Source organism: Grampus griseus, assembly GCF_964374135.1.
Source record: "Grampus griseus genome assembly, chromosome: 11".
NCBI classification, from domain to species: Eukaryota; Metazoa; Chordata; class Mammalia; order Artiodactyla; family Delphinidae; genus Grampus; species Grampus griseus.
The window spans coordinates 98,529,862-98,546,370 of NC_139005.1; the positions used below are offsets into that span (position 1 = coordinate 98,529,862).

General features: G+C 39.1%; 1 protein-coding gene across 1 annotated transcript in view; it reads right to left on the bottom strand.

The window, feature by feature from the left end:
* Window positions 1–16,509, bottom strand: part of SMC1B (structural maintenance of chromosomes 1B) — a gene marked incomplete at both ends in the record, with an annotated part of 85,634 nt that overhangs the window by 46,827 nt on the left and 22,298 nt on the right. The window contains 5 exons of the mRNA XM_082666202.1: window positions 132–339; window positions 932–1,014; window positions 10,582–10,722; window positions 11,665–11,923; window positions 13,623–13,861. Of these exons, the coding sequence (XP_082522328.1) occupies window positions 132–339; window positions 932–1,014; window positions 10,582–10,722; window positions 11,665–11,923; window positions 13,623–13,861 (930 nt within the window). The remainder of the gene's footprint in view (window positions 1–131; window positions 340–931; window positions 1,015–10,581; window positions 10,723–11,664; window positions 11,924–13,622; window positions 13,862–16,509) is intronic.

Sequence of the window (16,509 nt, forward strand, 5' to 3'; positions counted from 1 at the left end):
TTATTTACTATTATGTTTTAAATATAAATAATAAAACACAAAACTTATAGATTTCTGAAATAACATTACTTCCTATTAATGGCAAAATTTTAATCCCAAATAAGAAAGCTTAGCCTTTTTATTTCAATTACCACAGAATCTGGGTGAAGTCTTTTAAGGTGTTCCAGAACCTCTGCTCTCTTTTGCTGACGTTTTCCCTCATGGTTATCAATTCCAGCATTCTGCAGTTCACTTCTAATAAGATTCAGCTCTTCATTAACTTCAGACATTCTTGATTTTGTCTTTTCAATTTCATCCACTAGGGTTTCCTCTTGCTGTTTTTTCTCTTTCAAGAAATTCCTACACAACAGTAACAATAATACATTATACAGCAAAAAGAAAACCCAAAATTTAGGAATTACAAGATACAGTATACTCTAGTCTGGCATTGCAGGGGAATGGAATAATGCTCTATCAATTTTAAACGATGAAAAATACAATATAATAAACTTAGCACCAAACATGGACAAAAGATATTTTAATCATTCTTTCTTGATCCAAAAGATACATATTTCTGGATTCTGAAAAAGAAAGGATAGGTCACTATAACCAGAGAAATCATCATAAGCTTAATGGTAAGTAAATGCCAATTAAAAAGAAATTCTTCGTGGTAGAATACTTAGGTGGTGCTAGCTTTCATGACATACATTTATTACAAAATATCGATACCAAAAGAGAGTTTTAAGTTTCACCACTGTTAAACATTTATATTTTCAGAACTTAAACCTTAGTGGTCAAGGATAATTTTTAATTATCTACAATGAAATAAAAAAACAATGGAGGACAAAGACATTATGATACAGTGGAAGTATTCATCTGATGACTATACTACAAATATCGAGACCCCTGAGATACAAGAAAGCAGCAAGGAATTTGTTTTTACTATACTTACATGCATGTTTTTATATACTCCTCCAACTTCTCTATTCGCTTTTTATGATCTTCTATTTGTTCTTTTATTTGTTTTAGATTTCCCTAAAATAGGAAATGAAATCTGAAATCAATTACAGCAAATCCAAACAAAATTGATTACTTTTCACTATATGCCCAGAACTTACTATAACAGCATACATTGTTCTAAATTTGAAATATATATAACCACATGAAAATTCTTATAAGAGCACATTTTAACTTTGAAAAGGCAATATGGTACAGAGCTTTGAGGTTTCAAGGCTCAGGGTTCAAATCCTGGCTCCATCATTTATGTCCTGGCTGGAGATACCTGATCTCCAGCAAGTTTACTTTGGTAACTTCAAACCCCAGGGAGATTATTTTCAAATATCTATATACAGTTCTTATCTCTCTCTCAAACTAACTCATTCAATAAATATTTATTCACTGCCTACCATGTGCTAGGAACTACAGATATAATAATGAACAAGACAGAGTCCCTGCTCTCAAGGACTAAGGTTTGGTGGGAGAAACAGACAAATAAGTAATTCCAACAGAGTGGCTCAGTACTATAATTGTATAGGAATCTCTGAGGCAGCTATAGGCTTGTGGAAGGAGGGCTTCATGCTCCACATTCACCTTATCACCAAGTCCAAGGATTGTGGTCGTCTCCAATTTGTTTCTCACCTTTAACATTCTCCCTGTCTCATGCATCCTGCACATGATAGCAAGATTAATCTGTCTTACTCCATTACTAAGTGATCTAAAACCAGGAGTGTACAAAAGTAAAAAACACAATTCTTTTTCAGTATACAACAGCAAAAAAGAGAAGAAATACCAGTTTTCAAGTGGTAAAGGATAAAATATACCATGAAGTTAATGATCTCATTTTACTCATTTATCACAGAAATTCACCGAACAAACATCTACTATGCTAGGTGCCAACAGCTATAAAAATGATTAAGATACAATTCCTTTTCTCCAGGGACTCCCACATTTTGAAATTAGAGTCCCCATATTGAAATTCTGTTATCTCACTTAAGAATTCCATTCAGGCTTCCCTGGTGGTCCAGTGGTTAAGAATCCGCTTGCCAATGCAGGGGACAAGGGTTCAAGCCCTGGTCTGGGAATATCCCACATGCCGCGGAGCAACCAAGCCCATGTGCCACAACTACTGAGCCTGCATGCCTAGAGCCCGTGCTCCACAACAAGAGAAGCCACCGCAATAAGAAGCCCGTGCACCGCAGTGAAGAGTTGCCCCCACTCACTGCAACTAGGGAAAGCCTGCGTGCAGCAATGAAGACCCAATGCAGCCAAAAATAAATAAATAAAATAAATAAAATTTAAAAAGAAGAATTCCATTCAAAGAGACAGGAACAAGATTAGCTAACATCAAGGACCAAGTTTAGTCAACTGGAAACACCTGCCTCTGCCTTTACTCTGGCCAGTCCCAGGGCTTGTGTCAGGGCCTGGATGCTCCGTTGGACACGTCATGGGGGATAATCAGACTGCCTTGACACCAGGCATTCTGGATTCAAGATGCCAGCTGATCATGCCAGTTGTCTAGAAAAACCAACCCCTGCCCAGCCCCTAGTGATCTTGGATCTGTGGAAAGTTATAGCCCTTTCCACCTGGGAACCACCAGTCCTGTGGGAAACCAAGTATGAGTACAGAGTTTTTCATCTCTTTCCACCCTGATATGTTATTTCTTCTGTCAGTGTTTTTCTATTCAAAAGACAACAGAGATTCAATCAACACTTACCGACATCTACCAAGTACATGGGACTTACAATAGGACACTATTACGAATCCTGCCTTTAAAAAGCTTCCAGCCTAATAGAGCTATACCATTAACTGTACTTTTCCTCCAATCTGATAAAAGCCCTTAGACAGAAACAGATTAAGAACAATGGGTGATTAGATGAGGAAGAAACTATTTTTCAGGGTTTTTTTTTGGTGGGGTGGGTAGAAAAGGCAAACCAGGGAAGACTTTGTGGTGTGGGTAACTATTGAATTGAACATGTAATGATGAGTAGGTTTTTCAAAAATTAGCATGCACAGAGGCAAAAATGTGCAATGAGAAATCAGTGTATAATTTTATAATGTGATACAAATTATACCAGTGTTTTAAAAGTAATTACTGATATGTTATACATTTTTCTCCTTCCACAAAATGTCCTCTCTTCTACTCATATGATTATCAATATATAAGTATATTATCATATACTACCCTTCATATTTGTTTGTATTTTCATCTGCTAACTCACAAAGAGACTACAATGAGAGGCATACAGTGTAGGATTAAGAAGGTTCATTCTGGAGACAAAGTGTTTAGAATCAAATCCCAGTTCCTCCACTTACTAGTTCAGTCAAGTTAACTATCTCGTGCCTTGATTCCTTCATTTTTAAAATTCATTAATCCAACAAATACTTATTATCTGCTCTAGATCAGGAACTATTCTAGGTGCTTGAGATGTACCAGCGAACAAAACAAACATCCCTGCTCTTGTGCAGTTTACATTCTAGAGAGGGACAGTAGACAAACAATATGCAAATTAAACAGTATGTTAGGAGATAAACACTGGGAAAAACAGAGCTAGGGTAAGGGGAGCAGAAGTGCACTGGGGACTACAATTTTAAATAGGGTAGTCAGGGTAGTAGGTCTCATTGAGAAGGCAACATTTGAGCAAAGACTTACAGGACATGAGAGTGTTAAAAATTAAAAAATGTAGGGAAAGCATGTTCCAAGCAGAGGAATAGCCAGTGCAAAGGCCCTAAGGCAGAAACATGTCTGATACGTTCCAGGAGGCCATTACAGCTAGACCACAGAGAACAAGAGCGAGAACAGAAAAACAGGAGGTTTGAGAGGTAAATTGGGGTGGAAGGGGCAAGCAGATCATGTAAGTCTATGTAGGGCACTCAAGGACTTTGACTTAAACTTTATGTGCAAGGGGAAGTCACTAGAGGACTTCAAAAAGAGCAAGTTTCATGATCTGATTTAGATATTAAAAGCATCACTCTGGCTGCTGTGCTGAGACTATTATGAAGGAGACACAAGAGAGAAAACTTTCAGGCTACTACACTGATCTAAACAAAAAACAAAAAGATGGTGGCTTGGACCATGGTGGTAGCAATAGAAATGGAGAGAAGTGGTAAGATTTTTGGTATACTTTGAAGGTGGAGCCAACACAATTTCCTAAAAGAGTAAAAGATGGACTCCAAGATTTTTGACCTCATCAACCAGTAAGACTGACTTGTCATCATCAGAGATTGGAAAGACTATGTTTGGGGTGCATTTGGGTGTGAGCAGAAGTTCAGTTTGGGACTTAAGTTTAAGATATCTATTCAATACCCAGAATGAAGATGATGAGGAAGCAGCTGGATATATGAGGTTGTGAGCTAGAAATACAAACTTGGGAGTCATCAACAGATGGTATTTAAAGCTATAAGAATACAGAGGGTATGGCCAAGGTGGAGGAGTAGGAAAACCCTGAATTCACCTCCTTCCATGAGCATACCAAAATTACAACTACTTATAGAGTAACTATGAGAAAACCCTGAAGACTATCAGAAATGATTTGCCACAAAAAAAGATATAAAGAAGGAACCACGAGACAGGTGAGCAGGGCAGAGACATGGTACAGTCAGGACCAATACCACCGGGTTGGGGACTCATTAACAGAAGAAATATGACGATCGTAGAGGTTCTCCCCAAAGAGCAAGGGGTCAGAGCCCCACATCGGGCTCCCCAGCCCGGGGGTTCTGCACCAGGAAGGTGAGCCCCCAGAACGTCTGGCTTTGAAAATGAGCAGGGTTTACATACCAGAGAGCCAGAGGACTGTGGGAAACAGAGACTCTCTATTCTTAAAGGGTGCATGCAAAATCTCATATGCTCTAAGTCCCAGCACAGAGGCAGTAGTTTGAAAGCAGCCTGGGTCAGATCCACTTGCTGATCTTGGAGAACCTCTTGGAGAGGCAGAAGGCAACTGGGATTCTTCCTGGGGACACAGATGCTAGTGGCAGCCATCTGGGGGAGCTCATTCTATTGTGATGACACCAGTGCTGGCAAGCACTGTTTTGGAATCCTCCCTCTGGCCTAAAACTGCCCACCAGCAGGCCTGCACTGGTCATGTGGGGTCCAGGCCCCACCCACCAGCGGTCAGCAGCAGCCCTGGGCCCTCCCAAGCTGTGCAGCCAGCCATGCAGGACCTGGCCTCACCTATCAGTGGGCCAGTAGCAGCTCTGTGCCCTTTAGGCCGCACAGCCAACCACACGGAAGCCTATCTCACCCTCCAGCAGCCGCAACCACTGCACAAAGTAGGGCCTTGCAGCCAACAGGGCCAGGGGCCTGCCCCACCTACAGCATGCCCAAGTAGTTACCTCCCTGCCAACAGAAGGGTGCATGCAGCCCACACAGGGGGCACCAGAGGGGAGTGTGCTGCTGGGCCCCACAGGACATCTCCTACGTAAGGCTACTTCTCTAAGATTAGGAAGTAAAAACAACCTACCTAAAACATAGAAATATACACAGAGAATTAGGTAAAATGAGAGGACAGGGGAGTATGCTCCAAATAAAGGATTAAGACAAAACCTCAGGGGACTTCCCTGGTGGCGCAATGGTTAAGACTCTGCGCTCCCAATGCAGGGGGCCCGGTTTCGATCCCTGGTCAGGAAACTAGATCCCACATGCATGCCGCAACTAAGAGTTCACATGCCATAACTAAGGAGCCTGCCTGCCGCAACTAAGGAGTCTGCCTGCTGCAACAAAGGAGCCCATGTGCCGCAACTAAGGAGCTGGCGAGCTGCAACTAAGGAGCCCTCAAGACACAACTAAGGAGCCCATGTGCTGCAACTAAGGAGCCCAGATTCTGCAACTAAGGAGACTGCAAGCAGCAACTAAGACCCAGCACAACCAAATAAATAAATAAATATTTTTTTTATAGAAAGACAAAACCTCAGAAAAAGAACTAAAGGAAATAAAGAGGAGCAATCCACCCCATAAAGATTCTCCAAGGTAATGACCGTAAAGATGCTCACCAAAATAGGCAGAAGAATGGGCAAACACAATGAGAATTTCAACAAAGAGTTAGCAAGTATAACAAAGAACCAAACAGATTAAGAATACAATAACTGAAATAAAAAGTTCACTAGGGGACTTCCCTAGTGGTGCAGTGGTTAAAAATCCGCCTGCCAATGCAGGGGCCACGGATTTGATCCCTGGTCCGGGAAGATCCCAGGTCTGGGAAGATCCCAAATACTGCAGAGCAACGAAGGCCATGCGCCACAACTACTGAAGCCCACGTGCCCTAGAGCCCATGTGCTGCAACTACTGAGCCCGTGTGCTGTAACTACTGAAGCCCATGTGCCTAGAGAAGCCACTGCAACGAGAAGCCCACACACTGCAATGAAGAGTAGCCCCTGCTCACTGCAACTAGAGAAAGCCCATGTGCAGTAATGAAGACCCAATGCAGCCAAAAATAAATTAAAAAAAAAAAAGTTCACTAGACGGAATCAACAGAAGATTAGATGAAACAGAGAAATAGATCAGCAATCTGGAAGACAGAGTACTGGAAACTGCCCAAGCAGAACAGAAAAAAGAATTTTAAAAAATGAGCATAGTTTAACAGACCCCTGGGACAATATCAAGTGTACTAACATTAGCATTACAGGGGTCCCAGAAGGAGAAGAGAGAGAAAAAGGGGCAGAGAACTTATTTGAAGAAATAATAGCTTAAAACTTCCCTAACCTGGGGAAACAAACAAACATCCAGGTCCAGGAAACACAGAGAGTCCTAAATAAGATGAACCCAAAGAGATCCATACCAAGACACTTTATAATTAAAATGGCAAAAATTAAAGATAAAGAGAGATTCTTAAAAGCAGCAAAAGAAAAGCAACTAGTTATGTATAAGGAAACTCCCATAAGACTATGAGCTGACTTTCCAGCAGAAACTTTGCAGACCAGATGGGAGTAGCACAATATACTCTAAGTGATGAAAGGGAAAAACCTACAACCAAAACTCTACCAGGCAAGGCTATCATGCAAATTTGAAAGAGTGAGAATGAGTTTTACAGACAAGCAAGCAAAAGCTAAGAGCTCAGCACCACTGAACTGGCTTTATAAGAAATGTTAAAGGGACTTTTCAAAATGGAAAAGAAAAGGATACAACTAGAAATCTGAAAATTATGGAAAGAAAAATCTCACTGGTAAAGGCAAACCTACAGTAAAGGTAGTAGATAAACCACTTATAAAGCTAGTAGGAAGGTTAAAAGACAAAAGCAGTAAAACCATCTGTAACCACAATAAGTAGTTAAAGGATATACAAAACAAAAAGATGTAAAATATGATGTCAAAAGCATTAAACTTGGGACTTCCCTGGTGGCGCAGCGGTTAAGAATCTGCCTGCCAATGCAGGGGACACAGGTTCGAGCCCTAGTCTGGGAAGATCCCACATGCCACAGAGCAACTAAGCCTGTGCGCCACAACTACTGAGCCTGTGCTCTACAGTCCACGAGCCACAACTACTAAAGTCCACGTGCCTAGAGCCTGTGCTCTGCAACAAGAGAAGCCACCGCAGTCAGAAGCCTGTACACAGCAATGAAGAGCAGCCCCCGCTCACCACAACTAGAGAAAGCCCACGCGCAGCAATGAAGACCTGACGCAGCCATAAATAAATAAATAAATTTATTTATTTAAAAACAAAAAAACACATTAAACTTGGGCTTCCCTGGTGGCGCAGTGGTTGAGAGTCCGCCTGCCGATGCAGGAGACATGGGTTCGTGCCCCGGTCTGGGAAGATCCCACATGCCGTGGAGAGGCTGGGCCCGTGAGCCATGGCCGCTGAGCCTGCACGTCTGGAGCCTGTGCTCCGCAACAGGAGAGGCCACAACAGTGAGAGGCCCGCATACCGTAAAAAAAAAAAAAAAAAAAATTAAACTTAAAGAGGGAGTAAAAATGTGAGGTTGTTAGAATGCAATGGAACTTAAGATATCAAAATAATCATATGTATATATGAATCATATATATTATGTGTTACATATGACATAACATGTTCATATATTATATATGAACCTCACGGTAACCACAAACCAAAAGCCTATGACAGATACACACAAAAAAAGAGGAAAGGAATCCAAATATAACACTAAAAATAGTCATGAAATCACAAGGGAAGAGGACAAAAGATGAAAGGAATAAAAGATAATTACAAAGTGACCCAAAAACAATGAACAAAATGGCAATGAGTACATACCTATCAGTAATTACTTTAAATGTAAATGGACTAAATGCTCCAATCAAAAGACATGGAGTTACTGAATGAATTTTTAAAAAATGTATATGCTGCCTACAGGAGACTCACTTCAGATCTAGCGACACACACAGACTGAAAGTGAGGGGATGGAATAAGGTACTCCATGCAAATGGAAACAAAAAGAAAGCTGAGGTGGCAATACTTATATCAGATAAAACAGTCTTTAAAACAATGATGGGCATTATTATATAATGATAAAGGGATCAAACCAACAAGAAGATATAACAATTTTAAGTATATATGTGCCCAACATAGGAGCACCTAAATACATAAAGCAAATATTAACAGAGACATAAAGGGAGAAATTGACAGATACACAAAAACAGGAGGAGACTTCAACACTCCAGTTACATCAATGGACAATTCATCCAGACAGAAAATCAATAAGGAAACACTGGCCTTAAACAGCACATTAGATCAGATGAAATTAATAGATATATATATGACATTTCATGCCCAAACAGCAAAATAAACATTCTTTTCAACTGCACTTAGAACATTCCCCAGGATAGATTGGATGCTAGGCCACAAAGCAAGTCGCAATACATTTAAGAAAACTAAAATCATATCAAGAATCTTTTCTAACCACAACAGAGACTAGAAATCAACTACCAGGAAAAAACTGCCCAAAACACAAATATGTGGAGACTAAACAATTACTACTAAACAACCAATGGATTGATGAAGAAATCGAAGAAGAAATTAGCAAAAACACCAAGACAAATGAAAATACAATGATCCAAAATCTACGGAATGCAGCAAAAGCAGTTCTAAGAGGGAAGTTTATAGTGACCTAAACTGAGGTAGCAGCTTTGAATGGGAGAAGATGTTTGCAATCAATATATATGATAAGGCGTTAACATCCAAAACATAGAAAGAACTCATACAACTCCACATAAAAAAAAAAAGACCTGGACTTCCCTGGTGGCGTAGTGATTAAGAATCCGCCTGCCAATGCAGGCGACACAGGTTCGCTCCCTGGTCCGGGAAGATCCCACGTGCTGTGGAGCAACTAAACCCATGTGCCACAACTACTGAGCCTGCACTCTAGAGCCCACAAGCCACAACTACTGAGCCCACATGCCACAACTACTGAAGCCCGCACCCCTAGAGCCCGTGCTCCGCAACGAGAAGCCACTGCAGTGAGAAGCCCGTGCACCGCAATGAAGAGTAGCCTCCGCTTGCTGCAACTAGAGAAAGCCTGCACGCAGCAAAGACCCAATGCAGCCAAAAATAAATAAAATAAAATAAGTTTATAAAAAAAGAAAGACCTAATTAAAAAATGGGCAGGGTACCTGAATAGACATTTTTCCAAGGAAGACATATAGACAGCCAGCAGGCACATGAAAAGATGCTCAACATCACTAGTCAGCAGGAAATGCAAGTCAAAACCACAATGAGGTATCACCTCACCCCTGTCAGAATGGCTATTACAAAGAAAACAATAACAAGTGCTGGCGAGGATGTGGAGAAAAGTGAACTCTCTTACTGCTGGTGGGAATGTAAATTGGTGCAGCCACTATGGAAAACCTTATGGAGATTTCTCACAAAATTAAAAATTGAACTACCTTATGATCCAGCAATACCACTCCTGAATACTTATGCAAAGAAAACAAATACAATAATTAAAAAAGATATATGCACTCCCATGTTCACTGCAGTACTTTTTACAATAGCCAAGATATGGAAGCAACCTAAGTATCCATCAATAGATGAATGGATAAAGATGTGGTATATTATATATACAGTGGAATGTTACTCAGCCATAAAAAATGACATACCTATCCTCATTGTTCAAATTAAGAAATCAAAGTTCAGAGAAGTGAAATGATTTATTTATACCAGCACAGGTCAGTGACAGGACAAGACTGGATGGAAGCCAGGTCTGCCTTACTCTAAGGCAGAACACTGTAATGCTGTCTTGGTAGTTACCTCTCATGTAGACTATTAAGCTCCTCTTGGGCTATGTCCTTAATGTTTCCAAATGACTTTTCACCTACATTATGATACTTGTTTTTTTCCTTTATCCCTCCTCCTAACCTCACTGGACTAACCTACATGTAAGAATAGACAATATCATCTGCCCACACCTATCATTATACAGGTGCACATAAAATGCTTACTGACTATATGAATGAAGACACTGTCTGTTTATATCTTAGACCATGAAAGAGCACCTAAATGATACAATACTAAGCAGTCTAACAGGTAATCCAGAAAATTTAATTAATTCCTTATATCTGATGTAAATTCATTTATATACTGAAAAACCAATACAAAAAAGGGAATAAAATTTCATGAAAAATAATTCTAAGTCATTACTGCCCAAACCAAGGTACCTGAGCTTCCCCATGCCTCCTCTTTTCAAATGCCAGTCTTTCTTCATCAGCCTTTTGTTCCCAGTGCAGCTTTTCCAATTGTTGGGTCATTATAGCCACTTTCTTTCTTACTTGTTCCTTAAGTTCTTTGTATTGATCCAGCTGTATAAAGAGCATTTAAACATTGCTAACTCACTTAAAGAAGCATGAGAGGAAATTCTTTATATGCTATCCTTCACTAGCTGATAATTAAACTTATCAAAATTATGTTTTATATAAATTAGGCCATAATTAGCCATTTTCTCTGGCTAAGATAGCATGAACGTAAAATGAACGTCTTCTTATTTAAAACTGTTTAGATAGATCAATAAGGTATTCAAAACCAACTCTATAAGGTCTCTGTAAGAAATTCTTAAAAGAGAAAGAGCATTAAAACTCATTAAAATTCTTAAAAAAGTTCAGAGAAAATTGTGTATTTTTCTATTTATACAGTCACAATTATTTTAGTATATATATTGTGATATAAGGTTATTATAAAATTAATGAAAGAGATAAATGACAAATTTAGTTGAGGGAATATTTGAAAACTCAATTATAAATTTTTGGATATCTACTATTGACTTATAATTAAATCTTATGTACTAAATGGATATTAATCACTTAACATTTTAAATAATCTTAAGGAATCAATTTCCCTTTTGTCAATTAAGTGATCATGTTTCTTCACAGCCATATATTATCTGACTTTTAAGTTTTTACAATATTCATGAGGAAAAAAATGATTACCTTAAAAACATAAGAATATAATTTAATTACCTAACTTTTATTACAAAATGATACCATGTAACCTTGGTTGAAGTATTTCCTATGACTTTAATTAACTCATAAATGTTATAATGTCGTCTAATTTTATGAAGGAAAAATAGCCTACTGTAAAGATTAGATTCTACAATAGGCTGAAAAATTTAAATCCTCATTAATTTAAATTCTGAGGAAAATCTCCTAAAATATCAGAAAGAGAGGTCATCCTTTAATTTTTTTCTAATTAAAAGGAAAAGCTGAAACAATAGAAACAAATGATTTCCCATATGTCAACTTTTTCACCTGACTGGCTTCTAGTTCAATGTCTCGCCCTTTACGTAAAATTTCTTCCTCAATCTGCTTTTCAAAACTTCTCCATGCACCATCTAAATCAACCAGCTCTGTCTCTAAGGCCTTTATGTCATCTTCCTGTTTAGAACATTGTTTTTCACTGTCCTTTATTGATTTCTTAGCCACATCTAACTTCTTGAGGTGGTGAGAAGTGTTTTCTTTAGCTTTAATGTATTGAGGCCTCTTCTGATTTAAAAGTGCTTCAAGAGATCTAAAAAGAAAAATAAAGTTTGCTTTAAAGGAAATTTAATTTTATAGTATATAAAGGGAAGAAGTTCTTTTGATCAAATTATACATTTAAAAAGAAACGATAAAAATTGACTTTCAGAGACTATAAGCGGATCAGTGGTTACCAGATGGCGGGGGAGAACCAAATAGGTGAAGCATAGGGGAATTATTTTTTTTAAATACATTTATTTATTTACTTATTTTTTGGCTACATTGGGTCTTCATTGCTGTGCTCGGGCTTCCTCTAGTTGCGCGAGTGGAGGCTACTCTGTTGCAGTGTGCAGGCTTCTAATTGCGGTGGCCTCTCTTTGTTGTAGAGCATAGGCTCTAGGCACGCGGGCTCCAGCAGTTGTGGCTCGTGGGCTCTAGAGCACAGGCTCAGTAGTTGTGGCTCACAGGCTTACTTGCTCCGCAGCATGTGGGACCTTCCTGGATCAGGGCTCGAACCTGTGTCCCCTGCGTTGGCAGGCGATTCTTAACCACTGCGCCACCAGGGAAGTCCCAGGGGAATTTTTTAAGAGTGATAAACTACTCTGTATGATACTGTAGTGGTGGACATATGACATCATGCATTTGTGAAAACTTACAGAAATTTACAGCACCAGGAGTGAATCTTAATGTATCAAATTAAAAAAAAAATCATTTAGGAGGCCGAGGGGTCCTAGACAGAATGTAGAATGTGACAAAAGAATCTAACTGTATTACAAATGTATGAAACAACCTTATTGAAGAGGGTGGGGGGAAACGTGCTAACCTAAGTAACTCTGGAAATGAGTAGAGGCCACAAAACTAAAAGCAAAAGGGATTGTACATAAGCCTTGTACTCTAGTTGATAAAGTTGCTTCCCACAAGGATATGGGTTAATAATTCTTATATTGCCATACACGATTACTGGAATTGAACAATTAAGCAAATGGATGGGAGACTGTGGAATCCAGATTTCTTACTGTTGGAATAGGTGGTTACAGATAAGCAAGAAAAGGTCAACATCAATAATGACATGGGACTTCTCTGGTGGTCCAGTGGTTAAGACTCTGCACTCCCAATGCAGGGGCATGCGTTTGATCCCTGATTGGGGAACTAAGATCCTATATGCCGCGTGGTGCAGCCAAAACAAACAAACAAAAATAATAATGATGTCATGCTGATACTATGATATCTTAGATAGATGATATGTCATATAACATATATGATATATATTTTTTAAGTTTTGGTATAGCCACTTTATTTATTTATTGTCCACATCATGCAGCTTGTGGGATTTTAGTTCCCTGACCAGGGATCGAACGGGGCCCTCAGCAGTGAGAGTGCAGTCGTAACCACTGGACCACCAGGGAATTCCTCATATATGATATTTGACATCCCTGATATAATATGATGATAACGGCATTTTACCTCTGTGGTCTTCTTCCCCCAAACCCATAAACGCTAATTATGAGAAAACTAACAGACAAATCCTAATTGAGATACTAAAAATATAAGATGTTATAAGTGAGAGAAATTGAGTGTGGGGAATATGGGAACTCTCTGTACTATCTTTAGAATTTTTTCTGTATATCTAAAAGTATTTCAAAGTAAAAAAGTTTACTTAAAAGATCAACTTTCAAAGTGTCACTTATATTTTTATATTTTCTATCAATCTACATAAAATCCAACTGTTAATAACTATTTTGAAAACTCACTTTAATTCTTTTTCTGTTTGTTGCAGTTGTCTGCTTAACATTCCATGTTCCTTCTTCTTGGCTTTAACTGTGTTTTCATGACTAGAAAGAGACTCTTTTGTGACACTCAAATCCTTATTCACACGCTCTAACTCACTGTTTAGAAAAGAAATTTTTTTCTCATTGTGATACAGTTGGAAAAGCTGCAGTTGTATCTTGCTTTTTTTCAGTTCTTCAAGGAGACTCTGGTAACGTTCTGCCTATAAAACAGTACAATTCAACAACAGTTAAAAGGGAGTATATTTTACATTGACCTTTCATAAACTCAACTAGAGTGCCAACAAATGATCGCTAATGAATTTTTATTTTCATCATTAACAAATGTCATTCTTGCCAAAAGTACCATTATTTGGAGAAGGCTTCTGCATATGCTTCTACAATAAACCAGTAAAGGACTTTATTTATTTTCTAAAATTTCTTTCTTTCTTTATTTTTGGCTGAGTTGGGTCTTTGTTGTGGTGCACGGGCTTCTCATCTCGGTGGCTTCTCTTGTTGTGGAGCACAGGCTCTAGGCATGCGGGCTTCAGTAGTTGAGGCTCACGGGCTCTAGAGCTCAGGCTCAGAAGTTGTGGCGCATGGGCTTAGTTGCTCCGTGGCATGTGGGATCTTCCCGGACCAGGACACGAACCTGTGTCCCCTGAACTGGCAGGCGGATTCTTAACCGCTGCGCCACCAGGGAAGCCCAGTAAAGGATTTTATATTCATGCACTCAGTGGTATGGTAGTAAGAACCATGAAGGGCCACCCACTAACCGAGTCCTGTCCCATTTTTGTCTTGACCTCAGAGTTTGGCAAGCATGTCTGACATCAGCTTCCTCATTTTTAAACTGAAGGAAGTTATATGACTTTTAAGGTCCCCAGAGACTTTAAATTCAATGATTCCAGGTAAAATTCCTTCTATAGGATATAATTTTTTCTAGGAATAGAACTAATAGGACTATTTTAAAGTTCTAAGTTATATGTGAGATGGAAGAATTTCTTTAGTATTTGTGCTATTAATAAAGAAATAAAGGAAAGTGCTGCCTTAAGAGGAAAGCTCTTAATCAATGAAATATTCCAAGTACTGGGTAAACGGTCATCTGCCAGGATGTTGTAAAAAATAACTGGGAAGGTGGACTACTCTAACTGTCCTTATAATTTTTAAAGGTCTTCAATTCTACACTGCTGTAAGCTGTTTGAGTATATTATGCATACTATAGTTTGACTTTCACTTAATACCACCCCTTTCTACTGACAAAACCAAGGACATACACATACATACAAAAATGTGAAGAAAACAGAGAAACATCACTAATAAGGAACACATCCACTTTTCATTTATTTCTTCAAATATTTATTAATTGCCTATTGTGTGCCAAGCCCTCTTCTATGTACTGGAAATATAGTAGAAAACAAGATCGAAACAGTCTCTGCTCTTGTAAGTTTATAATCTAGTTATTTTAATGGGGCAGGGAGGGAAGAAGAGGAGTCAGAGATGAAATAAGCAAACAAATAATACACAAGATAATTTCATACAGCAAAATATGCTACAAAATAGGGACTTCCCTGGTGGTCCAGTGGGTAAGACTCCATGCTCCCAATGCAGGGGGCTCAGGTTCGATCTCTGGTCGGGGAACTAGATTCCGAATGCATGCCGCAACTAAGAAGTCCACGTGCCACAGCTTAAAAAAAAAAAAGATCCTACATGCCGCAACTAAGACTCGGTGCAGCCAAAATAAATAAATAAAAAATCTTAAAAAAAAATGCTACAAAAGAAACAAAATAGAGTAATGCAATAGTACCAGGGAAGGGATGCTAATTTAGACTGGGGGCGTGGACAGCAAATGCCTGCCTGAGTAAATGGCTTTTTTATGAAAACTTGAATGAGAGTACCAGCCATGTAAAAATCAGGTGTACAACTATCTAGGGAGAGGAAATAGCAAAAGCTCCAGGATAGAAGGGAGCATGGTGTTTCCAATAAATAATAAAGGTCAGTGTGGTAGGAGAGTAGAGGAAGTTAAAGCTTCAGCGGTGAACAAGGGGCAGATCAGCAGGCTGGAAAGGGAGACTAGATTCTCAGTGCAATAGGAAGCACTGCTCTCGAAGAGATTTTATGCAAGACAAAATCTGATTTGTATTTGAAAAAGACTACTCTAAAGGCAAACAGTTATCAACAATATACAAGGCACTACATTAGACATTGTGAAGGGCACCAAGAACTACCACAGAGGGACCTTCCTGGTGGCGCAGTGGTTGGGAATCCGCCTGCTAATGCAGGGGACACGGGTTTGAGCCCTGGTCCAGGAAGCCCCCACATGCCGCGGGGCAACTAACCCCACGAGCCACAACTATTGAAGCCCACGCACCTTGAGCCCTTGCCCCACAGCAAGAGAAGCCTGCGCACTGCAACGCAGAGTAGCCCCCGCTCGCCACAACTAGAGAAAGCCTGAGCGCAGCAACGAAGACCCAACGCAGGCAAAAAATTAATTAATTAATTTAAAAAAAAAAAAAAGAAAGAACTACCACAGAATGGCATTCACAAAGTGTGGCTATGGCCTCCTAGAGTTTTACAGTTTCACTCTTTAACGAAACCCCTGAGGTCAAAACTAGTTTCATAATAATACTCAGATTTTATTTGCCTTTTTCACTGTGTTGGCATCTGCACTGATGCTGTAAAAGCCAATGGAGGGTAAAGCTGCTAGGTCTTAACACAAATAAGATTTAATACAGAAGCAGATATGAGAATTCATCTGTCTTCTATTAAGCCAGATATTAAGGAGATTATAAAAAGGTAAAACAATACCACTCTTCTAATTATTTGGTTTTAGAAAACTCAGTTATTTTTCATAAAAATATGTTACTTATGTTAA